The sequence below is a fragment of the Penicillium psychrosexuale genome, assembly GCF_028828465.1.
Source record: "Penicillium psychrosexuale strain IBT 29551 chromosome Unknown utg000001l, whole genome shotgun sequence".
In the NCBI taxonomy this organism is placed as follows: Eukaryota; Fungi; Ascomycota; class Eurotiomycetes; order Eurotiales; family Aspergillaceae; genus Penicillium; species Penicillium psychrosexuale.
Genome location: NW_026643186.1, coordinates 744688 through 772438, shown reverse-complemented (window position 1 = coordinate 772438; position 27751 = coordinate 744688). Strand labels below are relative to the sequence as shown.

General features: G+C 49.7%; 10 protein-coding genes across 10 annotated transcripts; 4 read left to right on the top strand and 6 right to left on the bottom strand.

Annotated features, from left to right (window-relative positions):
• Positions 1-1277: 1277 nt before the first annotated feature.
• N7518_000275 (uncharacterized protein) lies at positions 1278-2606 on the bottom strand (the record flags this gene model as incomplete). Its single annotated transcript, XM_057181203.1, has 4 exons — positions 1278-1569; positions 1619-2229; positions 2262-2414; positions 2484-2606. 4 exons carry the CDS (start codon positions 2604-2606, stop codon positions 1278-1280), a joined length of 1179 nt encoding a protein of 392 aa, XP_057046553.1.
• A 274-nt stretch (positions 2607-2880) lies between these two features.
• Positions 2881-4477, bottom strand: N7518_000274 (heme-dependent oxidative N-demethylase family protein; the record flags this gene model as incomplete). The annotated part of the gene is made up of 3 exons (XM_057181202.1): positions 2881-3361; positions 3418-3883; positions 3949-4477. 3 exons carry the CDS (start codon positions 4475-4477, stop codon positions 2881-2883), a joined length of 1476 nt encoding a protein of 491 aa, XP_057046552.1.
• Positions 4478-5342: 865 nt separating this feature from the next.
• N7518_000273 (PRP38 family protein) lies at positions 5343-5996 on the bottom strand (the record flags this gene model as incomplete). Its single annotated transcript, XM_057181201.1, has 1 exon — positions 5343-5996. The coding sequence occupies one exon, from the start codon at positions 5994-5996 to the stop codon at positions 5343-5345; it is 654 nt and encodes a 217-aa protein (XP_057046551.1).
• A 568-nt stretch (positions 5997-6564) lies between these two features.
• Positions 6565-7581, top strand: N7518_000272 (uncharacterized protein; the record flags this gene model as incomplete). The annotated part of the gene is made up of 1 exon (XM_057181200.1): positions 6565-7581. One exon carries the CDS (start codon positions 6565-6567, stop codon positions 7579-7581), a length of 1017 nt encoding a protein of 338 aa, XP_057046550.1.
• A 262-nt stretch (positions 7582-7843) lies between these two features.
• On the bottom strand, positions 7844-9909 carry N7518_000271 (WD40 repeat domain-containing protein; the record flags this gene model as incomplete). The annotated part of the gene is made up of 3 exons (XM_057181199.1): positions 7844-8075; positions 8131-9793; positions 9870-9909. The coding sequence occupies 3 exons, from the start codon at positions 9907-9909 to the stop codon at positions 7844-7846; spliced, it is 1935 nt and encodes a 644-aa protein (XP_057046549.1).
• A 762-nt stretch (positions 9910-10671) lies between these two features.
• Positions 10672-14594, top strand: N7518_000270 (uncharacterized protein; the record flags this gene model as incomplete). Its single annotated transcript, XM_057181198.1, has 6 exons — positions 10672-11028; positions 11097-11365; positions 11428-11517; positions 11569-13595; positions 13663-13756; positions 13817-14594. 6 exons carry the CDS (start codon positions 10672-10674, stop codon positions 14592-14594), a joined length of 3615 nt encoding a protein of 1204 aa, XP_057046548.1.
• A 278-nt stretch (positions 14595-14872) lies between these two features.
• N7518_000269 (C2H2-type zinc finger protein) lies at positions 14873-17696 on the bottom strand (the record flags this gene model as incomplete). The annotated part of the gene is made up of 6 exons (XM_057181197.1): positions 14873-15090; positions 15138-15553; positions 15610-16651; positions 16705-16986; positions 17121-17528; positions 17582-17696. 6 exons carry the CDS (start codon positions 17694-17696, stop codon positions 14873-14875), a joined length of 2481 nt encoding a protein of 826 aa, XP_057046547.1.
• Positions 17697-18540: 844 nt separating this feature from the next.
• Positions 18541-19616, top strand: N7518_000268 (polysaccharide deacetylase family protein; the record flags this gene model as incomplete). Its single annotated transcript, XM_057181196.1, has 4 exons — positions 18541-18646; positions 18696-18972; positions 19025-19429; positions 19478-19616. The coding sequence occupies 4 exons, from the start codon at positions 18541-18543 to the stop codon at positions 19614-19616; spliced, it is 927 nt and encodes a 308-aa protein (XP_057046546.1).
• Positions 19617-20934: 1318 nt separating this feature from the next.
• On the top strand, positions 20935-21444 carry N7518_000267 (uncharacterized protein; the record flags this gene model as incomplete). The annotated part of the gene is made up of 1 exon (XM_057181195.1): positions 20935-21444. One exon carries the CDS (start codon positions 20935-20937, stop codon positions 21442-21444), a length of 510 nt encoding a protein of 169 aa, XP_057046545.1.
• Positions 21445-22524: 1080 nt separating this feature from the next.
• On the bottom strand, positions 22525-27537 carry N7518_000266 (uncharacterized protein; the record flags this gene model as incomplete). Its single annotated transcript, XM_057181194.1, has 2 exons — positions 22525-27406; positions 27473-27537. 2 exons carry the CDS (start codon positions 27535-27537, stop codon positions 22525-22527), a joined length of 4947 nt encoding a protein of 1648 aa, XP_057046544.1.
• Positions 27538-27751: the final 214 nt, after the last annotated feature.

Below are 27751 nucleotides of genomic sequence, written 5' to 3'. Positions count from 1 at the left end.
CCGCCCCAAGGTTGATCTGCAGATTATCGCCAAGCCTTGGACTGTCAACAGCGCATGGTATGGCCATGTTTCGCTATGGCTTCCAAGGTTGATCAATAGCGATGCGTCTGTATTGGTTGCTCATTATTCTTCATTTATATGAAAGAAGAGTCCTTGTAATAAGAGGAAAATCAGAAGGATGCTATCTTCTCATGAAAACAAGGAAGGTGGAATGGGAAAGAAAAGGAGAAAAAAAAAGAGATAAAGGCGAGAACAACCGGAGCTGAACCGGAACAGTCCAGGTAGTGGAAGATCTTAGGCACTTCCCTCGTGGTACACGTAATGTTACCACTAGGCCACCTGCTGTTGGGTCTTGAGTATTACATTGATGTTCCTTTTCTCTTACAATTTTTAAACTTTGCTTATGCATGTACATTATTTCTAGGTAAGTCACCTATGTGCATGTCTAAATGAATAGTATAGGTTACATGTAGTTCTCGACATTTTGATTGAATTCCGAAGACTGCGATTATCAGGATACAGCTAAGTCCAGTTCAATGAGATTTGAGGATTTAGTCTAGTGTTATACAATGTCACGATTGAGATGTTTACTATGTAGAGAAGACTTGGAAGCAACCTTGGGAGTAAGGTAGGCAGGGACGATGCACTTGTTGTATGGTTGACGGCGGACCGAGCGCCAAGGCGGTTAACCTTAAAATAAAGTGGGGAAATGGTCTGTGCACGGGCGCATGCCAAGATTTTCACTGTCAAAGAATCTTGATGCCAAAGTCAAGACCTAATACATAATGATACATGAAATCGTAAAATACATCAGCTAATTGCCCACTTGTCGGTATATACAGAGTCTGCGGTCTCTGGACCTGGGTTTTCTAGTACTGTGTCCTGGAACTGGGTGCTAATGTTGCTATCCGTAGGCTCGGTAAATTCAAAAGACCACCTCGATCTTGCTTGATCTGCCGCGTGTTACGATCCAACATTTGCCTTGCTTTGCCTGTTTGTTTGTTTGCTAGTTTGCATTAGCTAGATTGTTTGCTAGATAGTTTAGCGAGATGATTCGAAGTTTGCATTGTTTACAAAGCGGTCAGGACACAGCTATAAGAACTAGCTGTCTCCCACTTTGCAACTTGCTTCCTTCCTCTCTCTCCCTATCTTATTTATTCTGAATTCAATGCACACTTTGTTTAAAAGACCTGGCACGTCACACCGCGCGTGCAATCAAAATCGTGTAATCCTAACTTTGCAAGGCATCATCACGGCTGTCTTCACATCTAGGAGATTCATGGAAATCGGCCTAGAGGAATGAACAGAAAATTGGGGTGTGTGAAATTGGGGTCCTGCACCCTGCTCATAACCTGTTTCTTGACCGCCTGGATAGGGCCTGGTACAGTGAGACGGGTTAGGGGGTACTCTCCCCCGCGCCCTTCGGCCTCGAGAGCCAAGTAGCCCGGGGCATATAGCTCAACATCACTTGTCCACTGCTCTCGGTCACAGAGGAACATTGAGTTTGGAAGTTGGTTAGCGTCCTTGGCTTGACAGAGAATATCGACGATCGGTAGGTCCATGTCAAGTCTAATATCATGCGTTAGTTTATTGGGCTGGTAGGTCAATGGATACTCACGGCGGATTTTGGTGTCTATAAGCACCCCGAGCATGCTTGATATCCCCAAAACCTGACCAATTCTCGAAGGCGCTCAAGTATGGCATTCGCATATTAAACGGGCGGACTTCAACAGATTCTTTCACAGTCCCGTTGATTTCAAACTCGACAATTGTCAGGCGCCCGGTTCTTAGACCTAGTCCATCAACCAACATGTATGGGCCTGAATAACCGAGATAGAGTACTTTGCCAGTATGTGTGAGATAGATAGACCCGAAGTTTGCGGTCTCAAGATCCGCCCAGGGCAGATAATCCTCTACTGATAGATCGGTAGTGGTTGCTGGATTAAGGATAGCCTCCGATGGCATATAATTATCGAGTAGACAGTGCCCAGTCTCAATATCATAGTTATATAATAGGATCGCGAATTTCACCCATCGCGCTCGATTTGCAGGATGGGTTTCATCAACAGGGGCAAGAGAAATCAGGCCGTTAATATCGATCGGCTGAAGAGTGTCGTAGAGACGTTCTAATGCTTCGGCTGGGTATCGAAGACCTTTAACAGGTTCATTTATGTTCGATCTTGGCCCCTCTGTACCTGGAAGACCCACAGGTGCACGCGATTGGTACGCCTGAATAAGGGCGAAAAAAAAATCGTTAGTACAATGAACTTCGAGGACAGATTTGACCGAGTCGAATTCACATCACGAAATTCCTGTGTAGCCGAAGCCCATTTTTCCACCAGTTGCCGGCGGTGGTATAACTCATATCTCTCATCGGAGGAGGAACCTGCGTTTGCTGCAGAAACCCAATTCTCCTGGATGCATGTTAGCGCAGAACTTGATAAGGTGGTTGTTTGGAAATTTGAATGCTATAAAGAACACACCTGTACAAATAGTAGCCAGCCTTTGACTTCCTCCTTAATTTGGTCCAGAGATAAATCTGTCTCTGGGTGTGGTTGGATGGAAGTGGGGATTCCCCCTGGCCAGTGCTGAACGGATCTCGGCATGATGTGGGTGATCAAGTTCGTTAGGGGTCCAAGGAACAAATGAATCAATTAAATAAACGCTGGAGGGAAAGAAAACTTTGGCCATGTACTAATGAAAGCTTCACTAGCGGGGCGCCTAACTTGGTTGGGACGAAGCCGAACCGAACATCGTAGCGAACGTCGTAGCGGATGTGGGAATGAACGGCTACTTCCGTACATTCCTTATAACTATCTTGGAATCATGGAACTATTTAACCAAAGAAACAATGCCATGGAGCAATCACATATCAACCGCCTAGAATCCCTGTTGCCGATGCCACTTTTCCTGCCAACCCTTGAACCATGGACTGTCATCCAAAGTAGAGACCTCCCAATCTTTCGGAACTAATCCATTCTCCTTCTGCTCCTCTGCCCATTCCTTCAACCTAGGGATTACAACATGCTGCACATGCCAAACACCCTTGTACTCCATGAGGTTCTTCTTTCCCTCTGTCACTAGCTTCATCACCAAACCCGGCACGCCAGGCTCATCGCGGAATTCCGTGACTGGAGTAAAAAGCCCTTTGAAATTGAAAACCACCGCACCGGACAAGGGTAGACGCCTGAGGGTTTGCCAGTCTACCCGCAGGTGACACTCGTCAATGGCCAAGTCAGCCCGCTGGGATTGCCGATTCATTTCGTGAGGGTGCCCGGGTGGCACGTACAATGGCTGTCCAATTTCTACGCCCCAAGAGCCTCGCTGAATTGGTTTCTCAGTCGGCATCTTGGTGAAAAATCTAAACCAAGCTCTTGTGTTAGCACTGTAATAATATCCGAAGAATAAGAGTCATACCGATCCATTGAGAACTGCATCTTCTCCTTATAATCCGGAATCGGCTCGTGGATTTCATGCAGCTGCTTCCCAACCTTTGTCGCGACATTCCACCCCATCGCTGAGCAGATCACCGCCGCGCGCAGGAAATAGAATCCCGTCGTGTCATCACGAAGCATGATTGCGAAGTCTTCTGGTACGTTGTCCAGAAGAACTTCGAGAGGCGGCTTGGCTGTGACATCCTGCTCGGTACCGAGGATTTTGTTCTGCAGTATGCGCTTGTCTACCAGTGTGAAGTACTGCGGGTATCGGGCGCAGATGAACTGCAAGACCATCTCCATCAGCTCCTTGCATGCAAGCTCAGAGCCTGGCATGGAATCGAGGACTTCTTTGCCATTCTTAGCGTAGAGTTCTTTGCGCTGGGCGATGCGGCTCTTGTACGTGTTTTCGAGCTCGATCCACCAGTCTGTTTCTAGTTTGGTCAAGGCTATTTTTGAACGGAGCAGGATATTAGTTTCAAATCATGATTGTTCCGCTTTCTACGAGACATACACATGGTTTGGTGATACGCCCATCGGAATGGACGATATGGCCGAGGCAGGGCTTTGTCGATGTTGAATTCGGGATATGGGCTTGGGAGTGGAACTCCACTGAGGGCCGCATAGTTTGGGAAGTCCCCTAGTTGTTTGACTTCAGCCACGGAAAATCCCATCGGTGTGTACTTGTCGCTCGGGCTGGTCATATAGTCGGCGCTCATGGGTAGAATGTTCCGGCGCACTTCACCTTCGTGCACGTCGCGTCTGGGTGTAGCATCACAATTAAGATCTGCAAGTGTGTGTCTGCGTTGGGGTGGGAGCACGTTGTCATAGCTAGATGGGGATGTTGGGCTTGTTACAGCTTTCTTTTCCGGAGAGAAAGACCGCGGTGGAGTTTGAGAAGTCGAATGTTTTCGGCCACGCAATTTAACTCTAGCCAGGAGAGATCTGCCAAATGTCCGATTAATGACAGCGTAGGCTCCAGTGGCAGCTAGAAGGATGAATCCAACTCGCCAGAGATTCTCCAGAATCCACAGGAAGTTCATAACGGCTCAGTCCATACGAGTTAAGGCAAACTGTAGATGGATGGTGATTCTGATTCAGTATATAAAACTTATACCAGCACAGTTGCAAAGGGGAGGCTTTGCGAATGTATTGAGCTATGGACGGACAGGGTCCACAGAGTATAAATACTCTCCGGGTCAACTGTGGGCAAAACATATTCGGATCTTGTCGCACTTGGATGAGGGATGTCCGATGCGGGGATGACATTCGTATCCATTCAGAGTGACAAGAGATACGCGTTGGATAGCTGCTTTAGTCCTCTGGCTCGATTGGATTTGCCGTGTTAGGAGAGGAAACGCTGGCGGTCGATGCCATGTCGACGTCACAGGCGGTTTATTGAAAGTGGTGTTATGCTTATCAGGTTACATTTCCAGATGTCCTTATCATATATTCTACCAAGGTGTCCATGTACGTAAGGTATGTAGGTGCATCAGGTGCATGTAGATCAGTTACGCAGATTTGTCGAATTTACACATCAGAGAGGTGCAAAATGGCATTGTTCGGAGGTGATTGTCTAGCTGTTAACTCACTCCCTACGCTGATCAATATAGATAGAACCCCAGAGGCAATGTCTTGGATGAATTGATTCTGCAAACAAACAAGAAAAGATAAGAAGGGAACAAGTATACTGAAGGGGAAGCCCTTGTATTGCCCAAAAGGGTAAAAATGTCCCGAGGCTTGGCGGCAGATGACTGTCTGATTATGGGGGAAGCACCTCTGGACAGCGCACAGCACTGGCCACTTAGACAAAACTCACTATAACCCGACGTGTTAGTCTTGTCTTTCTGGCAACCTCTACCCCTTCTCTGGAGTTATATTTTTGTACACTGAGAAGTCATATTGGACTCAGTCTTCTGGTTCACAGGGACTGATTCGCTCATCCAGCAAATCCAAGTCCTCCAGTTGTGATCGCGGCGGCAGTTTCCAGAGACTGGTACCACAGACACGGTCTTTCGTGAGAAGATCGTCGACGAACTGATCCATATATGTAAGCGTGAAAGTGTCGCGCACCCGTCGCTTCAGTTTCCGATAATCGAGAAGTAGTGGTTCCAGAGTTTTGTAGACATCGACCGGGTCGAAGGTCAGTCGCACGTAGAAGGCTGCAAGAGCGCGCAGATATTTGAAGTCGCCTCGCTCTTTGACAAGAGCATCATCTGGATCTTCTGCCTCATCGCCACTGCCGGGGTCGGTGTAGTTGAGTAGTTCGAGGATGACCTCTCGGTCAGGTCCGAGCTGGAGGAGCTTGAATGCAAGGCAAAGGAAGGGCGTTGGTTTCTCAGAGACACCGTATGTTCCACCAATGGAGGTCAATTCGACTGCGCGATCACACAGAGTCGCTGCGTTCAAACCGAAGCACTGTTCCTTCCAGTAGTATGAATCGGTGATGCGGTCGCGCACAGCTTTCTCGAAGAGCGTGGCGGGATTGACGCCACGGACCAGGGGGCCCTTGTATCCACGGTTATCGAGGAACGAGCTGGCATCGGCACGATGGGCTGCCATTGTGGAGGTGAGAGCGGATGCGGAAGTGCCAAGGCATCGAAGAGAAATGAAAAGGGCCACGGCTGTTTTTTTGCGACCATCGCGATAATGCGGATTTGGAGGATACCGCCTTTATCACCGCCTTCATCACCGCGACAGATCCCGCCAAAGGTTCTTTTCGTCATAACATTGCTCTATCATTGGTTTCATTTGAATCGCTAGCAAGAATCATGTGCATCCATCATCATCTAGATGGGCCTCCGGATGATCACTGTCTGGCTAAAAATAAACATCTTGGTCAACCAACAATGTTGTTGTACTGACACCGCCAAGACCAGGCTTATCGATAGTCGCGTGGACAACGTAAACAACCTGATGTCATGAAACAAGCTAACAAGCCCAACAATAACCTTGGAAAACATGCTTGGAGATTGATAGTCCAGGGTTGTTATATTTGAACATCATCCCGGGGGCCATGTATGTCTGAAATTCTAATTTTGCCTTACCACATTCTCATTATTCATCCCATGCAGCCTCCCTTGTGGCCATGGTACTTTTAACATCCTCCACAGTTTCGGCCATTGTGTCGATGGGAGTGATCTGCATATTTACTGCATTGTTATTTTTCTCTGGATATGTCCTACAGCAGCAATCTGTCAAGAGCATCCAGCATGCTTTGAAGCCCCAGGAAGCTGCCCAAAAGGCCAGGTACAGGACGGGCCCCGCATTCCAAAAGCCACTAAAACGAGATCTATCAGATACGGGTTATGGGGCCGATGAAGATATACCAATCATTGGGAGTCAACCCAACTACGACTCGTCTGGAAATTATGCCTATCTCCAAATGCTATCCGAACCAGATCCATCAGACATCTGCTCTGCAATCCTCTTCTTCAAACAACTCTCTACAAAAGGCACAGCCATCCAGGACCGCCTCTTCATGTACCCAGAGCAATGGGACCGGATGTCAGCCAAGAAACTGGGCCCATCCGCCACTAAAGCATTATCAATATTACGCGCCGCCAGCGCCAAATACAATATCTGGCTCCTCCCAATCGACATGGCAGCAGCTACAGCTGCAGGCTACTCAACAACAAACAGCAAGCTGCTCCACCTGGGCCAGATCCAGTTCATGCAGTATGACAGCGTGCTCTATGTTCAAACGCCGGGTCTGCTATTAGACACAGGCAAGTTGGATGACATGCTCTTGGCTCGGCCCCTGCCTCTCCGCCACGACAAGAACCGCCCAGAGTCCTATAACAATGAGGCGTGGATTCCTATGCCGCTTCGTGCAAACCGCGAGGCAGATCTCCCGCCTGTCTATCTCATTACTGTCAATAACATCGAGAACGGGAATGTTGAGGCAAGGACTCATGTTCCCAATCTTGCGTTGCCTGGTTTTGGTAGTCTTGTGGTTGGGCCTCGAGGAGCTGCAAAAGCGTTGAAATCGGCAGATGCTGATCAGCCTGGCTATGTCTATTTCGATAGCGATCGTGATGGACATGTTAAGTGGGCTAACAATCCCTACTTTGGCACTTGGCGAGCTCAGCAAGCTGAATTTTGTGAGGGGTTGGACCTGGATGAAGTCCTTCATGATGAGCGATGATCTTTCGGTTTTTATATGACATGGTCTTGTACATGTTGTAAATATAAAAGGAACTGGCGTTGGTGTTTGTATATATTTACACGACAATCGTCTCAATTGCAGGATTTGGGCTTTGGGGCTTTTGGGTACAAATTTTACTGTCTGTTTTGGTTCAATTTATCAATCTCGCGCCTTCGGATTTCAAGTCATGATATTCGTTCATTATGTGTCACTATGATTCATTAAATGTATGCTTTTGCATGTCCATCTTACACAGCTTTTCCTATTGCGGCACACCGATCTCGTAACCAAGGAGGACTTCAGTGGTGTTTCCTTCCCAGCCCCGGTTACCGCTGGTCGAGATCATGTAACGGCATGCATTATCGATATACAGCTGGGAGATAGTTCCAGTCCGATGACCAGGAATGATCAGGAACGGAACCGGCGAATGGCGAGAAGACTGGTCGCCTTGCTCGTTTTGCAGATCGTAGAGACGGAGGATATCGTGGGAGGCACTGTTAAGGAAGATTAGAAAAGAAGTTCTGCATTGCCTCATGGTCCTTCACTCACCAGACAAGATGACGCCCATTCGGCATGGCCTTGAGCGCTGTCACCGGCCCACTCCCCTGTGGGAATTTGAATGTTCGTTCGGCATTTCTCAAACCCTTGTGGAGACTGTATTCCTCGACAGTGCCATTTCGGCGTCCGGCATAGATGTAATTTCCGTCGGGGGACCAACAAGCATTCATACACCATGGAGGAGAATTATAGGGGGTGATGCGAGCGACAGGATCAGGCTGTCGCCGGTCCCAGACTCGGATTGTTCCATCGATTGAAGCAGCCAGGAATGTGTTATCACTTGTCACACCGTGCTCTTGTTGGGTATTTTGTGAGAAGTCTGGGGCTGGTGGGGGTGTCTCGAGATCCTCTGCTTTAGGGAGTCCATTGACAAGAGGCTGCACTGCGCCAGTCGGGATGTCCGCGTCGTCCATTTCCATTACCATTTTCTGGACCGGCTCATCCGTATGAGTATTTGTTTGGTTCGACAATGTATTCTGCGTGTCTTGTACATATCCCGCGTCTAGTTGAGCAGATATTTCATCATCAACTTCTCCTGGCGCATCGACATCCTGCATAGCACCGTTGGCTACAGCTTGGCCAAATTCGTCGTCCTCGTCTACCCCAAATACTCCCCCGGATGGCTCACCACCATCAGCGGCTCCGCCATCCGCATCACCGAATAACGAGTCCGCTCCGCCAAAAAGTGAGTCTGCCGGGGATCCCGCCTGCGGGTTCTCAACCGGGCCCGAATCTCCATTGTCATGAGAGGTATCCATGAAACTGAAGTTGTCTGTACCAGGCGCATCATAGTTTGATGAATATGTGCCATTGGTCTGTTGCGCTTCAATTGTGTCCTGGGGGACTGGAAGGGTGGACTCTGGCCGAATCTGCAAAGCAGATATTTGTCCACCGCTACCACCGAAAGCCCGTCGAGGTTGACCAGTATTCAGATCCCAATCAAAAACCCGTTTATCCCAGCCCCCGGAGAGCAATGATTCTTCATCTGATGTGAGGTTCAGGGAGGACACTGCAGAAGTATGTTGTCGCAGAAGCGCAATTTCCTTGCCCTCTTCGTGGCGCAGTGTTTGCAGACGAATTACCCCGGATTCTAAACCGGAAAGCATCCATAATCCTTCGCTATGGCAGGCCAAAGAGTACACCGGTGACAACTGGGCGCCATCCATGTTCTCCCAGTATGTCATCAGGACTCCAGCTTTGACCACACTATCCACGAAGGGATGCCTTTGCGCCACGGTCAACATGAGCTTGCTGTTTATTGAGTCCGCCCAGTTGAACTTTCGAACGAATCCATCGGATCCACCAGTGAAGACCCAACGCATATCCGCTGTCGCTGTGACGGTATTGATCGAGGTCGCATGCGGTGCGGCGGTGGTTGGTATCACATCGTAGGTTCGGGCTGTGAGGCATTCGGGGCGCACACTTGGGTGGTAAATTGAGAACGGTTCCAACACAGAGCTGTCGCCATTGCTATTTGTGTTTTGTTGAATGGCAGGGCCCTCCGACGCCTGGCTCGCATTCGAAGGGCTATCAGGATCCTGATCCCCATCCCCGTCTTGATCATTGTCATTGTCGCCTTCGCCATCGTCGACGTCGCGCATTGTGTCGTCCATATCGTTCTCATTCTCGTTATCGGAGCTTCCATCCTGGGAGCCTAGGGAACCGCGAGGGTGATTAGCAAGGTTGAGATCGATCGGCTAGCGGGCCATTGAGACAAAGGATTGTCATACCTCCCATGTCACGTTCCTCTTCTTCCTCCATTGAAGCCATGATTACCGCGCCTCTCGTGGCAGTCCGAGTTGTGGGGTAGCTATCGTTTGCGCGCAGCAATTCAAACAGGGTGGCAGTTTCGGACAAACAGCTCCGACACAAAGGAAAATGAGACTAAAGCTAATGGCGGTGAGATTGAAATTATGCCCCAGCTCTAGAGTACAAGAGAACAAAGAGAGGGAGCGTTGTCAAGTCCGCGACTGAAAATGGACCAACCTTCCGCGGTGGGAATGGGTCCGATGCTTGACGGACCAATGAGCGTCAAGAGCCTACTATATACAATCTATCACATCAATTTACATATCCTGCACAATAGACTGGATATAATTAACAAACATGCTAGTATGTTATATATACATATGTAGTATATATGTAGGATGTTCTTTGTAATATAGAACATTCGTAATATTGAGCTTTGACTATATAGTGTGATCTTATATGTTAGCTAGCTGCACATCGGGAATGCATTTCTTATACAACACTACTAGGTAGTAGGCAGTGGGTATACAATATATCAGATATAGCAAGCATTGTCTTAACTTTGGTTTGCCTCTCTCTTATACAATATATTTCCTTCTAGTCGCCTTCAATCGCTTCTCACTCATGCCTCACTTAGTTTCATACACAATCCATCGTATGTCCTCCTAATGCGTCCAGATCCGCGCGGCCTGATAGATAATATTCAGCGCTGGATTTAACCCCCCACGATTGATGCCACTCTCTCTTCTACTCCTTCCCATCCAACACATTCTTTAGACAATCATGTCCCACTTTCGCTTTCAGTATGGTCATAGACCCAAGGAACAGGTCAGACCGGTTAATCCTGAAATCCGCCAGTACTTCGACCCAGATCTACCAGTCTACGGCCCTTGGAAGCTTTGGCAAACTAAGCCCGAGCTTCCTTCGACCGAAGAGATCCTCGGGACAGACGTATCAGGAGATATTGTCGCTCTTACCCCCAATTGCATTTCGGAACCTTGGGTGTCCAAGGAGAAATACCTAGAGGCCCATTATGCATTGATCCGGGAAGACTCAGTTGCACCTCTTCGAAATGCCGTGGCCCGGGTTCGCGCTGATCCTTTTATGAAGGATACTCAGGATATCTCCATCTATGAGAAGGTGAGTATTGCTCTGTCGTTGGAACTTCTTGGATTTGGATAATACTGACCATCTCTTTTACATCAAAGGTCTTCATTGTCGGTGTTACCTTAGCCCGAGCGGGTTTGGCGTTGCACATCCAATTCTCAACTCGTCGTGCGGGCAAGAATATTGCCTGGACATACTCTAACCGTCTTAACCCTGGAACACTCGTTGCCCTTACCCCCAAGCGCAATGCATTCTTGAGCAAATGTGTTGTCGCCGTCGTGGCTTGTCGGCTGCTGGAATCGGTTGAGAAAGACCCCCCAGAGGTCGATCTCTTCTTGGCCTCGTCCGAGGATATCGAGGTTGATCCACAGTGAGAAATACTATGGTTGAGTGGTTTTGAAAGATATAACAATACTGACTGTTATTTCTCAGGCAAGAATGGATCATGGTTGAGGCTCGAGCGGGATATTTTGAGGCAAATCGACACACCTTGACAGCACTGCAGAAGTTGTCAAAGGAAAGGTCAGCGGCAAATCGTATCTCCCTTATTGAAAGCTACCTAACCTTATCTAGTTTCCCGTTGAACGAACAAATCTGCAGCTTGGAGGAAGACATTGATGCACCGGGATACATCAACACCGCGCCATCCATGGACTTTTCGCCATTGTCCGAAGTCTCTGGACTCGATGTCACGAACAAATACGACATCCTCGAGCGATGGCCCTCCCAGCCAATGGGAAAGCTAGATGCATCCCAGTGGTCAGCCCTGAACCGAATGTTGACTAAAAAGCTGGCCATCATCCAGGGCCCTCCTGGAACGGGCAAGACCTTTACCTCCCTCGCCGCTCTGAGGATGATGCTCTCGAACAAAGGGCCCAAGGATCCACCGATAATCATCGCCGCTCAAACCAACCATGCTCTTGATCAACTTATCAAGCATATCTCGGTGTTCGAGAAGAACTATGTCCGGCTGGGTGGAAGAACTTCCGATCCTGAGATTCGCAAGCACACCCCTTATGAGATCAGACAGAACCAGGGTCTCTTGACAGTTGAGGGAGGTTTGATGGCTCCAATGAGAAAGAAACAGAACAAACTCGCGGCTGAGCTTGAGAAGGTCCTAAAGCCACTTGCGCCATCAAATAGCAATAAGCCCCTTGCAGTATCTCTATTTCTGGAGCATGGTCTTTTGAGCCAAGAGCAAGTTGATTCCTTGAAGGAAGCTGCACACAAATGGCAGCGATCCAACACTCCTGCAAATGCCGATCCTTTGGCGGCTTGGCTTTCAGACTGCGTGAGGGAGTTTGACTCCGAATACGCCGGTGACTTTGGGTTCATCGATGATGATATTGACCTGGAGTATGAGCAACTCAAAGAGATCGAAGTCGAACACGGAAGATATGAGGATGACTGGTCGTCTTTCAAAACACGCTATTTCCCCTTGTCGGGTGGTCTTTGCAGCTCCAACACCGCCAAAGTCTCTCGGGCAACAGTTGAAAATCTGCTAAAAGAGAAGGACTTTTATAAAATCCACAAGAGGTATCGCGGTGCTGTCTATGGCTACCTACGTGAGCAGCTGATGGCTATCCTGGGAGAAAATGTGCAGCGCCTCGCTCAAAACTACAAAAAAAGCGCCTCCAATTTTCAAATTGGTAGGTTTGAACGGGACTACTGTATTCTCCAGGAGGCGAAGATCATTGGAATGACCACCACTGGTCTGAGCAAATACAGAGGACTGGTCTCGAGTTTGAAGCCCCGAGTCATCTTGATCGAAGAGGCAGCAGAAGTACTTGAGGCCCCAGTTGCAGTCGCTTGTCTTCCGTCACTTCAGCATCTTATCCTTGTTGGTGATCACCAGCAGCTGAAGGGTCAATGTGCGGACTATGAACTGTGCGGGCACCCTTTCTACCTCGATATCTCTATGTTTGAGCGTCTGATGATAAACAAAATGCCATACGCCATGCTTCAAGAGCAGAGACGAATGGTGCCAGAAATCAGAGCGCTCGTGGCCCCCATCTATGGGAATCTTCTTCATGACCATCCGTCTGTTGGAGATCACCCTTTTGTTCCTGGCATGGGAGACAAGCGATCATTCTTTTTCGACCACACCGCGCATGAAAGCAACGACAGTCTGCTATCCAAGGTAAATGACTTTGAGGCATCAATGGTGGTCAATCTTCTTGCCTACCTGGTGATGAACAAAGTCCCGGCATCCAGTATCACTGTCCTGACTTTCTACAATGGCCAACGGAAATTGATCATGCGAAAGAAGGCACAGAATCCCAACGTCGCCAAACCATACGTCAACATAGTGACCGTCGACTCATACCAAGGAGAAGAGAACGATATCATCATCCTCTCGCTTGTTCGATCCAATGATCATCGAGGTATCGGCTTTCTCGCACAGGACAACAGAGTGTGTGTCGCCTTGTCGCGCGCCAAATACGGTCTTTACATATTTGGCAATGCACGATGTGTTAGCAAACACAGTGAGTTTTGGTATGCAGTTACCAATGTGATGTCGGAGAACCAAGAAGACCCCCGTATCGGCCCGGCTCTGCCTCTGTACTGCACACGACACAACCAAGAAACCCTTATCGAAAGTGAGTCCTGCTGTGCCTAGTAATACTAGTAATATCAATGGAAGAGATTATCTAACTGTTTTTCTAGCTCTCAAGGACTGGAACACCATCGGCGACGGCTGCGACAAGCCTTGTGGCACGAATTTACCATGCGGACATCCATGTCCCCGCAAATGCCACGGGTAAGTTTCGCAAATAATGACAGTTTCCATGCACCCAATACTGACATCTTGATTCATTAGTTCCGAACACGACTGGGTCTCCTGCAAACAGCGCTGCCGTGAAATCCGCGACTGCTGTAACACGTTCTGCATTTGTGTGTGCTCTCCCCCACACACTCACGATTGCTTCTGCGGTATGGGCAAGGACAACAAAACCCAGATCTTCGACGGCGGATCCGACTGGGATGATGTCGATGCCGAAGAAGATGATCGCGACGGAAAGGTCGGCCCCATCCCCCGGACCCGAGCCCCAACCCGCGCTTCTGCCTCTGCCTCTACCTCCACCGCAGAAGATGCAGCTCGTTGCGCCGAGGGTGTGCGCCAATGGCAGGCGTTTGCGCGTGGTGGTGGCGTGTTGGATGATTATCGTCGGGCTGGGCTCGACGCTAGCGGGAAACGTCCTCAGAAAGATGCTATTCCAGTTGAACAGAACGTGGTTGCTCCGGTTCAAGGCACTCTTATCGACTTCGACGATGATGACGATGACGACGATGATGATCAGGTTGAAGTTCCGGGTGCAGGGGAAGACGCCCTGGCCGAGAGGGGCATCTTCGCACGTGATAGCGATGATCAGGTCGAAGCTATGAGTGAAGTACAAGACACGCCTCCTACTCTCGACAAAGACTTGATAAACTTCGAAGAGGATGATGATGGCTACCAAGCTGGAGGTGTGAGTCAACCGATAATGCAGCTTCCTTCTATGCGGCTTCCTTCTATGTTAGCCGAAGTTTCGCTTACTTCTAGGGTCGAGGAAGTCGCGGCGTCTCCATTTGAGGGAGATCTGATCGAGCTTTCCTAGATCGGCGGCAGATGTCACTTTGCTATGGTTTTTGCTTTTGCTGGGCTTACCAATGAGGGTAGCTCAGTGAATGAACTGGGGAATCAGGAGGATAATGGGAAGAGGATGATGGAAACAGAGGAAATGACGATTCGGGATAGCAGAAAAATAGAAAAGCACAAAAAAACACAAAAAAGGCGACGATCAAAGTCGCCCACCTCATGAGTTCATGAATACATTATTTTCCAAAAGACTCCAATATATACAAACGCCAAACCCATAAATATGTAATGTCAACATCAAATCATACTTATATACTCTTCCAAGCTTTGTCCAAGAACATTAATGAACGGCCACTGAGTATTCGTTCCAAACAACCTAGCCCACAGCTTAAGAACGGCCAATCCCAAAGAAGCTGGTTCCAGATCTGGCGGCGCCTCGAAGTCATCCGTATCAATAGACGAATACGCCTCTTCGATAATACAGCGGGTCCAGCGTAGAATGCGACTTTCGTTTTCTGCAACATTGTTAGTTGATAAATCATGCAGCAGGACATGGACATACCACTCAACGACTGATCCGGTCCCGCCTCGGCAAGGGTAAACAGCCATTTGCTTAGCAACACTGCACATTCTATACTAGCTAGCGAGTGCCGCACGCTCCAGAAGAAGGCTTGACTACGAGCAATGTGGTCTATGCCCAGACGCACGGGGATGCTGAGAGCATGAGCGGCGTATATAAGTGCCGGGATGAGACGGTAGCTGCGTTCTGGGCGTGGAGAGTGACAGAGTGCAGTGGCTATTATTATCGGGTCGCGGGTCTCAAGGCGGCGATGAGGTCCGAGATTTAGAGATAGGCGGACGTAAGCGAGTCCTAGGAATGCACTGGAGGTGAATGGGATTGGACCGTTTTCGTTGTGTGGGTCTAGACTGGATTCTGGGGCTTGTTGCCATACGGAGGTCCAGGAACGGAGAGCTCGTCTATGGTTTGAATCGTTAGAAGTGAATCTAGGAAGATTGATGGGTAGGGAACTTACTCTAGTTTATTCAGTTCCTCTGTTGGGAGGGTTGTGGAGTGGTTTCCGTTGGGTAATGATAGCTCGCTCACGAGATGGATTCGTTGCAGGAGTCCGTGTAAGAGGATATAGTTACCCAATGGAGCCGGGATGGGGTCTAGTGGTTTGGCCGATCGGGACTTTTGCAAGAGGAGGGTCAATGCGTCTTGAAAGAACAACTGCTGGGGACCGCGTTCTTGCTGGGCTGCTTCCCATTCCGCAGCGGTGCTAGCAGTCCATTCAATGGTAGAACACGGAAGACGCAGGTGTATCTCATTGCTGCGCAAAGATGGATAAGCATTGTATGCGACACTGTGAACATGGATAAAGCAGAACGCAATCAATTTTGTGCGTCGCGCCGATTCTTGGTCCGCCCACTCGTACCAGTCGAGGGGTGCGCGTGAGTCAGAGCGTGTTGTGTCTTCTGTCAAGCCAGCCTCACGAAGATGTCGAACCAGCAAGCCCTGAAGGTGGAATGCTTCCTGTACCAGCCTGGCGTTTTCCCACGTGGAGTAGCCCATCAGAATAAGGAGACAGCGAGTGATTTCGATTTGCTTCCAACCAGCAGTACTTTCCGCTGTTACCTGTGGTTGCGTGAGGGATTGATCGCCAAAGGTGGAATAAGGAGATATCCCCAGCGGTACTCGAGGGCCTGAATTGTAGCCTGGCTTAGCTGGGAAATGGGGCTCTCTGGACATCCGTTCGAACAGAACTGCCTTGGAAACGTGGAATAATCTTTCTGCGTTGCGGTGCTCAAATCTATACTGGGCTCCGATCGTCATGATAGCAAGAACCACCTCAGGGGCACGTTCATTGATATAAAAAGTCGGGATATGGATAAACGGAAGATGTGGGTGGAATCCTTCAAAATAGGAAGTAAGATACCGAGTCAATGTGTGACGAGACGGCAGTGCGAAGTCCGGAATCACATGGCGAAATTCTTCGAGAGATGCCGCAAGTCGAAACCGCTGCTCTTCGGTGACATTGAATCGTGACGGCGGCCTCTTCGCGTTTGGAGGAGGTTCTGGAATGGTGTCAGTGATCTACAGAATCATAGCAATACAAGGTGTTATATACCAGAATCAGACAGGGTCCCAAGGCTTTGGTCGCCCCTGGGCACAGATGGAAGCCAGGATCTGAATGGGGAGTCTCCTCGAGAACCATCTCCACTTCGTCGTGGCCGCTCATGCTCTTGGGTCTGTCGACCCGTTTCTCTTACGTCTTCTAGATTGACCTCTTGTGTTTGAGAGGTTTCACCTTCGCTGGGAACCCATTCCCCGGGCAAGCCAATCGAATCCAAGAAATGTGTGAATTCCTGGAAATGATTCAGATCTTCGGGCAAGTAGGGCATCGGTTGTCCTATTTTGTGTCAGATTAATAGATTTCCTATAATGGGAGTCAAGCGAAAGACCATCCGGAGAGGAACCGGGATATTGCATATTGCACGGGACATTAGGAGGGATAGACTTGAACAACTATAAAAATCGACATACCTGTAGGTCGGTAATCGCCCGGAAGAAGCAGCTGGGCAGCTTGAAGCATATCCGGATCATGCACCATACCCGTATGGGGATCAATGGCTGGGTTCGGGACTCCTGCAGTAGCAGCGGGAAGCATGCCGGTCTGATGCGGGTCTAAATAAGGCGTATTCTGTGCCCCAGCCCATTGGTGCACAGCCGATGACCCTGCAAGGGATTCGACGGGTACGGGCCTAGTTGCTGTATCATATTGCGGCGGGATAGCTGCAGGGTGATGCGTTGGCTGGAAATCCGCCTTGGTTGGCTCGGGCGGCGTCGGCGAAGTCAGCCCATCTTGATGTGAGATGCGCGTATGACGCTTTAACAGATCCCTTCTAGTAAAGGCCGCCCCACAGAAGCAAATAAACGGCTTCTCCTTGGTGTCTATTTTACCGGGTTAGCACTTAGCTGTGGGGATTTCCCCGGGATTTGCTTACGGGTGCGAATGTGTCGCTCCAAATGTTCAGTCCGTCGGAAACTCCGACCGCAGTGTATACATATACGTGCCCTTGCTCCACGGGCACCCCTGTGCGGCTGGGGTGATGGGGACATTGAAGGGGGGTATGGAGAACTGGTTTGGAGAAGAAAAGGCCCTGGTTGAGCAAGTGGATGTCGAGATGGGAGGTTCGACCCCAACTCCTCCAACTCGGGGCCCGCCGGGACGTTCGGCCCGCGATAAGCGATAAGGGAAGATTTGGAGATGCTCGGGAGAAGTATAGAGGCATGGAGTTGTGAATGTCATATTCAGATGTTTATAGCTGTTTTATCCTATTGGAATGGTCTAATAACTCCTGAATCCGTTTCCTGGGGTTGTGGTAGGTGGTCACATCACATAGTGGCTCGTTACTTCATCATCCTACTTACTCCGTACATACTGTCATTCTTCAAATGTTCTACTATAAAGTACCTTAACAAACCAGTACATGTCTACTTTGTATTGTATGCATTTCACGTTGGATTTAATATCTGCCCTAAATCCACTAATCTGCTCGAGGAAGCTCAATAGGAATCCACAATAACATCCAGATTCCTAAGCATATCCCAGTGCGATCAATCGAATTAGGAAAAGACGTTCATATAGAAATATAGAATTTGGAGCTAAAAGTAAAATCACTAAGCTGTCAAATCTGCTTTCTCAAAATATAATCCCACCAGAATTCTAATTGCTCATCTCGGCATTGTGGAGTTCACAAGGGCAGAGATGACGGAACCTTGGAATGTTATAAATCGAGAAACGGAACTCATCTATCTCGTAAATGAGCAAGTCAGCAGTGGAATGGTCTGTCAGTTGGAGATATGCCGGGATGAGGGGCTTATCTTCCCCGCCTTTTTGGTCCGGTTTAAAAGTCAACCTCCCCTAGCAATTTCCCTTCCAACTTTGAATAATCATTCAATAATGGCACCAAAGCGAGTTCTCATTACCTACGGTGTAGATGTTGATGCTGTAGCCGGTTGGCTGGGCTCGTATGGTGGAGAGGATTCAACAAACGACATCAGCCGGGGTAGGTTTCAATGTTCATTTCTATATTCTGCTCTCTAACAATCAATTAGGATACTGGGCAGGGACAGTTGGAACCCAGCGATTGTTGAAACTGTTCAAGAAATACGATATCAAGTCAACATGGTTCATTCCCGGCCACTCCCTCGAAACCTTCCCAAAGGACATGGCCGCAGTCCGGGACGCGGGCCACGAGATCGGCCTGCACGGATATTCCCACGAGAACCCGACAGACATGTCTCTAGAGCAGCAGCGTGACGTGCTAGACAAAACATATCGGATGTTGACCGAGTTCGCTGGAAAGCCTCCTCGAGGAAGCGTGGCACCCTGGTACGACAGTTTTGAATTTAGATTCAGCAATGGTGCTAATCAAATCCAATAGGTGGGAAACTAGCAAAGAAGGAGCCCAGCTCCTCCTCGACTACGGCATCGAGTACGACCACAGCATGAGTCACGAGGACTGCCAGGCTTACTACCTCCGAACCGGCGACACCTGGACTAAGATCGATTACAAGCAGAAAGCTGAGACGTGGATGAAGCCTCTTGAGCATGGATCCGAAACAGGGCTTGTTGAGATCCCGTCTAATTGGTATATTGACGATCTACCGCCGATGATGTTCATCAAGGACGCGCCCAACAGCCATGGTTATGTCAACCCGCGGGACATTGAGGATATCTGGCGCGACCATTTTGACTACTTCTACCGCGAGTACGATGAGTTTATCTTCCCGATTACTATCCACCCGGATGTGTCGGGAAGACCTCATGTGCTGCTGATGCATGAAAGGTGTGATGTGATCATTAATTTGTGCAGAGTAGGACTGACGTTTGATAGGCTTATTGAGCATTTCAAAAAGCACGAGGGTGTTGAATTCGTGACGATGGAACAGGTTTGCGACGACTTCAAGAATAAGAACGCTCCTCCGCCTGGGGCCTTGATGCCCGCTAAGGCTGGTGCGATGTTAGAGAAGTGAACAGATCCAATCTGAGGTATTAACAGTATATTATCACAACTTCTTAGTTAGACTTCAAAATCTATCAATGGGAGTAGTATCTGCTCGTCAATAGTATATATCCCGAGGTCCTTTGTGGTCAACCATCAAATGACATTACCCCAAATCAATATACGGAGCTATCAGCGCTAAGATAACTAGATCTATGGATGGATCTCCACGTCCCTATTATCAGAAATGTCTACCCCAACGTAGATAACTGTATCCTATGTACCCCAATTATATATACCCCAAATCAAGTGCTGCGCAACCACCCAATCATACTCTATCGCGAACAAGGCAGGTTATTGATAGGCCGATTGATACAAATATCATAGGTGTATGTCTACGGCGATCTATATGATTGTCGCGGCGTCGAGTATAATCAGCGTGTCGATGACGTCCAATGCTGTTGCTGCATTTTATCTGCACCGTCATGTTCTTCCGATCGGGAATATGGTCATTACCAGGATGCGAAATCGCGCAAGTTCTCATATATCGGCGGTTCACGTAGCTTGGACTAGAAATGGTTATGCCTAAGTCGAAAGACCACCCGAAGGCTAGATATCTTAGTATGAGCTTGGTAACCGCCCCCTATCCTTCAGCCTAGAGATAAGCACCTGTAGATGAATCGTGTCGGCGGTGAAACCATAAACTGATTGCGTACGGCATCATGCTTTGAGACCTGATAATCGATAATCAGCGTGTGTGCAGCCTATCTGCAGGGTATTGCCAGTGGTTAGCTGCCGTGCACAACGGGATCTTGGCTTGGCGTATTCCATGTCTTGGCGCAGGTGGGAAGCTTGTACTATTGCGCCACTAGCGCTTAGCCTTGACAAGAATGTAAATCCGTGCTCCGTCTATCGTAGGTCATTGGAGGAATAATGAGGAAGTTCATGACCTCCGCTGTCGGGTCGGCAAAATTTGCAGAGTTATCAACGAGGGGAAGTTCCACGGGTGCGTTAGACCATGATCTATTGGCCAGCATTACAGCGCTATATACGGCTGGACGGATAGACCCTTAAAAAGAGAAAGATAAGGGCCTAGAATGATGCTAAAGCAGACTAAAGCGGACTAAAAAGTACCATAAAGCGTGCGAGGACCTCCGTTTCCGTTTCCGAGTGTGAATCCACGTGCTCCTCTTTGTTCTTGTTATCTCTTAGTTCCCATTTCCTTCTCACTTACTCTTCTTCTTCTTCTTCTTCTGTATACCTCATATCCCTCTTGTCCAGACGAAAAAGCGCGTCGATCTTATCAAATCCCCACCGCGCGTCTACGTTATCACCGGGCACATCAGAAGATGGCCCGCAAACTGGCCCTGCTGGTCATATTAATGCACGCAATCCAAATCCTCGCGCTTCCTACTCCCTACGAAAACTCAATCGCATTCAAATCCGTTCTGTCTGGCATTACACAAAACAATCGACACTACTTCCCAGAAACCATCCCCGATCAAGATGAGCTCATAGTCATGTTGAAGGAGACAGCCATGCGCGAAGCAGGCTTCGTGCTCTCGTCAAACCCGTCTCCAGACCCGCAATCAAAGGAGCATAAAACGGAGACGGAGCTTCATAAATCACATCCGAATCCGCATGCAGCGATCGGCACGGATGCAACGGCAAAACCACAACCGAATAGCTACCCAAAGCCGAGACAATCCAAGTCCGAGTCCCGTGTGAAGGAGTCTTTCGTGGTCGCATTAGGATCATACAACTACCCGATCTACTGGCCGCCGTTTGGGTTCTTCGTTGTCGCGGCTGCCTTCGTGTGTTTCTGTACGATACTGCGGGGGATCCGCGCGAAGAAGTGAAGAATGCGACATGTGACTGTTGGATTAATTTTCATGTTGAAAGACTTTCTTTTTTTTTATTCGCTTCTCTACGAAGAGAAGCGAGGGATTGATTTTACAAAGGCTATGCGGTTAGCCATCTAGCCTTGGGAGCTCTATCCTTTCTCCACTCGGTCGGAGGCTTGTTTGATTACGGTGGGACTCCAGGCCCCGTTCCATTGAATCGAATCGACCCTATCCCCGATATGCGATCTGGAAAACACCGAGACTGATGGGGAATACTAGCGCTGGAATCAGAGCTACGGTGTATATCCTGAATGACTCGGTCGATTCTCCGTGACGGATCGTTCGAATGTTCGTGATCCGACCACCCTTCCCGTCCCAACTCGCGACAAGCACTCGACGAGCAATGCGAATGTCAGTCGAGGAGATATCGAAGATGGTATTTCTGCGGGTGGATAATATGATGGGCGCTTCGTGTCTGGAACTTGCCGGCGAAGAAGCAGCAGCTTGGGCGTTGAAGATGGGCAGGCATGTTCAGATTGAGGGTGGGATTTTCATCCCTACATGCCAAAGGACTAGTTATTTGTTCTGAATACAAATACTTCGGTGATTACTACACTAAAAGGAAACACCACGAACCTCCCTAGCACATGGCCCATAGTAGTCGAGCTAATGGTAATATTGCAAGCATTTTCATTCTCTACCAGAAACATAGATTCCGACATGTGCCACCAAGAATAGACGTAAGGTTACAAGAAGAACTCGGAAATGATGTGATAGCAGGTACATGCGCGAAGCAGAAAAGAAGACAAAAAAGACAAAAAAGCAACCGAAGACGCCACACCGGTGCGAGAGTAAGAAGCCAGAGCAGAACCATGATAACATTGGAACAGATGATAATGATGATAAAGCCTCCCGGCCAGGAAATGATGATTACATTTGTGTCTCTCTCGCTCTCTTTTTTGCATCCCCGCCCCGAGGAATGAGCGGGGGAAGGGAAGACCAATAACAGGTAGTAGATGAAGTAGGGGGTAACAATGAATATGTACGCGAGAGATTCTATAGATAGGGAAAGGAAAGAAGAAGGGAGCCGGTGCTTTAACAATCACCGACAAGACGCTTCTGCGTCCAAGCGCGTTGGGCCCCATCTAGAAGAACATCCATGTTGCCGCTGTTTTCGCACATGCCGCGGAAGACGCCGTCTTCCTTGTTGATGAGGGTCCAGGGGTGGTCGTACTCGACGACGCGGCCGTGGTCGAGAACAAGGACTTTGTCGTAGTCGATGATGGTCTGCAGACGGTGTGCGATTGTGATGATTGTGCTGTTGCTCAGTTCGCGGAGGGTCTCTTGGATTTTAGCATCGGTGGCGTAGTCGATGGATGCGGTAGCTTCGTCCATCATCAAGACGCGGGGGTTCTTCAGCAGAGCGCGGGCGAGGCAGAGGAGCTGGCGCTGGCCTTGGGAGAGGTTGGAGCCGGACTCCGAGACTTGGCTGTCCAGGTTGTGGAAGACGTTCTTATTATCGACTACAGTCACTGCGCTGCTGTTCACGCCGCTGCCGTTGATTTCCGTCGCGGTGCGACTGCTTGAAGTTGTGGGGGTTGCGGTGCCTGAGGTGCTGGAACCGATAAGGTGCACGCGACGGAGAGCTGTGAAAATCTGTTCGTCACAGAAGAGACCGAAGGGATCGAGGTTGCTGCGGAGGGTGCCTGTGAACAGGGTCGGATCCTGAGGGACAATGGTGATTGACTGGCGCAGATCCCGCAGTCCGATTGACCCGATGTCAACGCCGTCAATGATGATCTGACCCTTCTCGGCCTCGAGACCGCGGAATAGAGCCAGCGCGAGAGAACTTTTGCCCGCACCGGTGCGACCGACAATGCCGACCTTTTCGGCGGCCTTTACAGAGAATGAAACGTCCTTGAGAACCGGGTCTAAATCGGGTCGGTACCGGGTAGTGTAGTTAATGAACTCGACCGCACCTTGGCTGGGCCAATCAGACGCAGGTCGTGAGTCTTCGATGACAGAAGCTGCTTCCTGGTCCACATTAAGGTATTCTCTGACACGCTCGACAGAGTTCATGTTTTGCTGGACCTCAGAGTACAGACGCACAAGCCAAAGCACATTCTCTGTGAATGTGACGGCGTAGGTCAGTGAAAGACCAGCAGCACCTGCATCGATCGTTCCAACGTTCAACAACACAAAGGTAGCCGAGAAGAACGAGACCAGAGCACCGGTCCAGTCAACACGGAGGGCGAGCCAGCGGTTGCTAGCCCAGAGGTAGATGTGTGGCCGGTTGTAGGCATTGATGCGGCGGTGGTTGTCGACCATGAAGCGAGGACCATCACCATAAGCACGAATGGTGACGATACCGTTTAGGGTCTCACCGAACTGCTGGTACAGGGGACTGCGCTGGACAGATTCCAGACGCTTGAGGTCTCGCGAAGAGTTCAAATAAACAGCACCGAGGGCAGTGTACACCAGGGTGATGAACACACCGGCAATCAAGAATCCTGGCGTGATCCACGAAATCAGAATGACAATCATAATCACAGATGCCAGACTGTGGAGCATGCCGATAGCAACAGGAGCGACTTCCTGATCGACGGACTCAACATCCTTGGAGAACCGGTTCATCAGTTGTCCAAGAGGCGTGGAGTCAAAGAATCGGAACTTTGCGTGCATAACTGCCCTGAGAAGGCGATCATGAATCTTCCATGATGCATGGAGCGAACCCCAGAACAGAACAGCTTCCCGAGACAAAGAGATTGCGATATAGAGGAATCCCAGGAGCGCATAGACACCCAGGTAATAAGCCACGTTCACCTCCCCATCAGTCTCGCCGGAAGAGCTTGTGCCAAATTGGGGCAGACCCCAGCTGCTCATGCGCCCAACACTTCCAATGCTGAAGGTAGGGGGCTTGAGATGGGCCGCGGCGGCGTACTTCCCGACGTCCTCGGCCCCAGCCTTGGAGGTATGGTAAGAATTTGCCCACTGTCTGATCCAGATGTTGGTCGAAACAGAACCCAATTGCTGCAAGACGAATACAACAACAGCACCGACCCAATAGTACCACGGGCCCATGGCGCGGAGGTACATGGTGACAGTCGACCACTTGACACTACCAGTAGCCTTGGATTCAGTGAGCTTGGCCTTGTCTTCTACCTTTCCATTCGGAGTGCCATTCAAATCTTCATCATCCGATTCATGGTTCGATGGGGCACGGGAGAGTCCACGAGAGCTGGGCCGGGAATTTGGTCGAGACTTGAGGAACTCATCACCTAATGCACCAGTAGCGGCGACATCGTTGGGACGGCCCTGGGCGGAAATTCTGCCGTGCTCAAGTACCACAACGTGATCCGATTGGGGAACAGTCAAAGCAACGTTATGTGTTACTAAAATACATGTGCGGTTGAACATCAGAGGGCCGGTAAGAGCTTGGCGGAAGATGTGCTTGGCGGTATGGGAGTCGACAGCAGAGAGACAGTCATCTAGCAGCAAGTGGCGGCCACTGCTGTAGATAGCACGGGCGAGAGAGATTCGCTGCTTCTGGCCACCAGACAAACTAATGCCCTTCTCGCCAACAAGAGTTTGATCACCAGCATCAAGGATAGCGAGGTCACGTTCCAGGGCGCAGGCCTTCAGCACCGCACGGTAGCGACGCTCATCATAGGGAGAGGCGAAGATGATGTTTTCCTTTACAGTGTCGTTGACCAACCAGGCTTCCTGGGCACAGTAGGCAATGCTGTCAACCAGACCAGTTTCAGGGTCCACGGGGAGGTCTGCCCTGTTGGGCATTCCACCGGGAAGATGAACCCGACCCTCGAGAAGTTTCATTTCTCCAAGCAAAGCCATGAGCAGGGAGGTCTTTCCAGATCCAGTGGGGCCAACAATGATGTTAAGCTTGCCGACAAGGAATTCAACATCGACATTGATCAGACGGAAAGCCTCCAAGTCGGCATCAGCCTCGGTATCTTGGGAATCCCCACTGGAGCTGTTCCAAGATAGCGTTGCCTTTTCAAGACCAATCCTGGCAGGTGTTCCTGCGACAGTACTATCACGGAGCTGATCGTATTTGCTTGTTTCCTCCTCGTTCAGGTACTTGTCCACACGATCTAGAGAAACCTTACATTCCTGAACGTGTGCCACCATATCCGCGAGCTGGTCCAAGGGCACACGCAGCAAAGAGAACATGGACAAGGCGGGGAAAGCGATCGAAGGGGTCAGTTGTTTTTTCTCGACAACAGTATACAAGAAGAAGGACATGAACGTGATGAGAATAGGCGTGCCGTACCAGACGGTTGCGGCGGAGGACCAGAGGATGTATCGCTTGCGCAGGGCTTTCAGTTCGGTCTTGCGCTTCTCGCCGACAATGTCTTGGAACCGCTGCTCCCAAGCAAAGTACTTGATGATGCGGATGTTTTGGAGGACTTCGTTAGTGGCGTGAATACGGGCATCGGTGCCCTTCAAAATCTGGTTCTGGACCTTGTTGAACTGGCGGGCGATGACAAGGTTGATAGGCAGCATGAGCGCCATCAAAGCGATACCGGCAAACGAACTGAAACCCATGATGTGGTAAAGCAGAATAATCGCCATTGTAATCTGCACTGGCACACTAGCCCACAAGAAGTGGAGATAGGCGCCGACCTCGCTTACCTTGAATGAATCGATCGCCATCAAGTTGATGATTGTGCCAACATTGGCCTGTGTAGGTCCCTCCGCAATTGTCTCTGGCTTGTTGCCAGCCTCGGCATCATTTCCATTGGCGGCCTTCTTCTTGCGACCAAAGGAAAAGAGCTTTTTCTTCTTACCCTTGATTGGATCTTCTACGGGTTTCTTGACCTCCAGTGAAGCGCCTGCCTTGCGGCGAAGAGCCTTTGCATAAATTTCACCAATAATGATCGCACGGATTTTCACACCCATCTTACGACCAATGAATAAGGCCTGTCCATCTGCGACACCCTGAACCGCGGCGCAACAGAAGAGCAGAATGGCGAACAACCAAGCCGCACTGGGCGTGGTCGACCGAGGATCCTCGACGTACTCGAGGATGGCCTTGAGGAGTAGACTAGGCATGAAAACGAATAGATTGGCGAAGACTGTCCAGGCACCCTGCTTTAGAATTGTCCCCATGAAGTACCGAATTAGCTTCCATGCCAAAGAGCCTTTCATTTGTCTCTTGCGGAATTCTGTAAGCACGTGCGCAGCCTTCTGAGACGGGGTCAGGTTCCAAACATCCTCAATCTCCAGGGGTTGGCGATAACCCTTCATGACCAAAGGATCGAGCCAGGCAAATGTCGCAAGAGATAACAAACTGGCCATGGGGTATGTCGGAGGCTCCAATCCATCTTCGCGTTCAACAAGAACTGGCTTATTGCCTCGGCGAGTGGTGAGCGCAATGAGCAGCAACACCGTACTCAGAGCGAACTGAATGCTGCTGAAAATCAGGGCTTGCTGGGACACGGGGTGGATAATGGCGGATCGGAAGACCATGATGTTGAACAACCACTGGAAGCTGTACAGAATCGCCGTATGGGTCCAGATTCTCGGCGCAGAGGAAAGGTCCATGGTCGATAGGAGGAACCGGACCAGCACCAAGAAAAGGATGTAGGCCCACGACACAAGCCCAGCTACGGCGGGGAGGGTTCCATGTCGGCCCCAGCCGTGAGTCGACAAAACGGCGATATAGACCCCAACTTGAGCAATTAAAGCTGCGATCTCGAGTAGTACAACGGTAATCTCTCCACGCGGGCGATTGACCTCGACAATCTGAGCTTGTTCTTGTTGTACAGCTTGGAACAACATCGTATCGGACTCGTTTTCCTGCGATGCACTGGGGACCTCATCTTCCGAGTCATTGTTCGGGAGAACTTTGTAAGCGACACCTTTTTGAGTGAGGACATATCGATGAGCGAGGCGGATTAGGATCACCAGCAGCGAAGTGCCGCAGACTGTGAGGGGAAGTATGACCTGAAGAACGCTATTAAGATATCTCATGATCAGCATAAAATTTCAACGATCGGAATTGCCATCGGTGTAGACACACTTGCGCTGGAAGCAACGAGACAGGTCGTCAATGGCCCAGACGGGGCCTTGACATTGCGGTAACATGTTGACCGGGAAGCTCGCAGAAACTGAAGCTCTCGGACCTCGCGCGACTCGATCACACAGCTTTTCAGCTGGCGACAGTGATGAATGGGTAAAGGCGACCGGTATTCGGTTATTGTGAACCACCCCTTTAGCAACAAGATTTAACTGAAATGCTGGACAAGCCTAGCATTGCAAAGTCGAGGTGAACAGTGACGCTGGGATGAGGGTTCCGGGA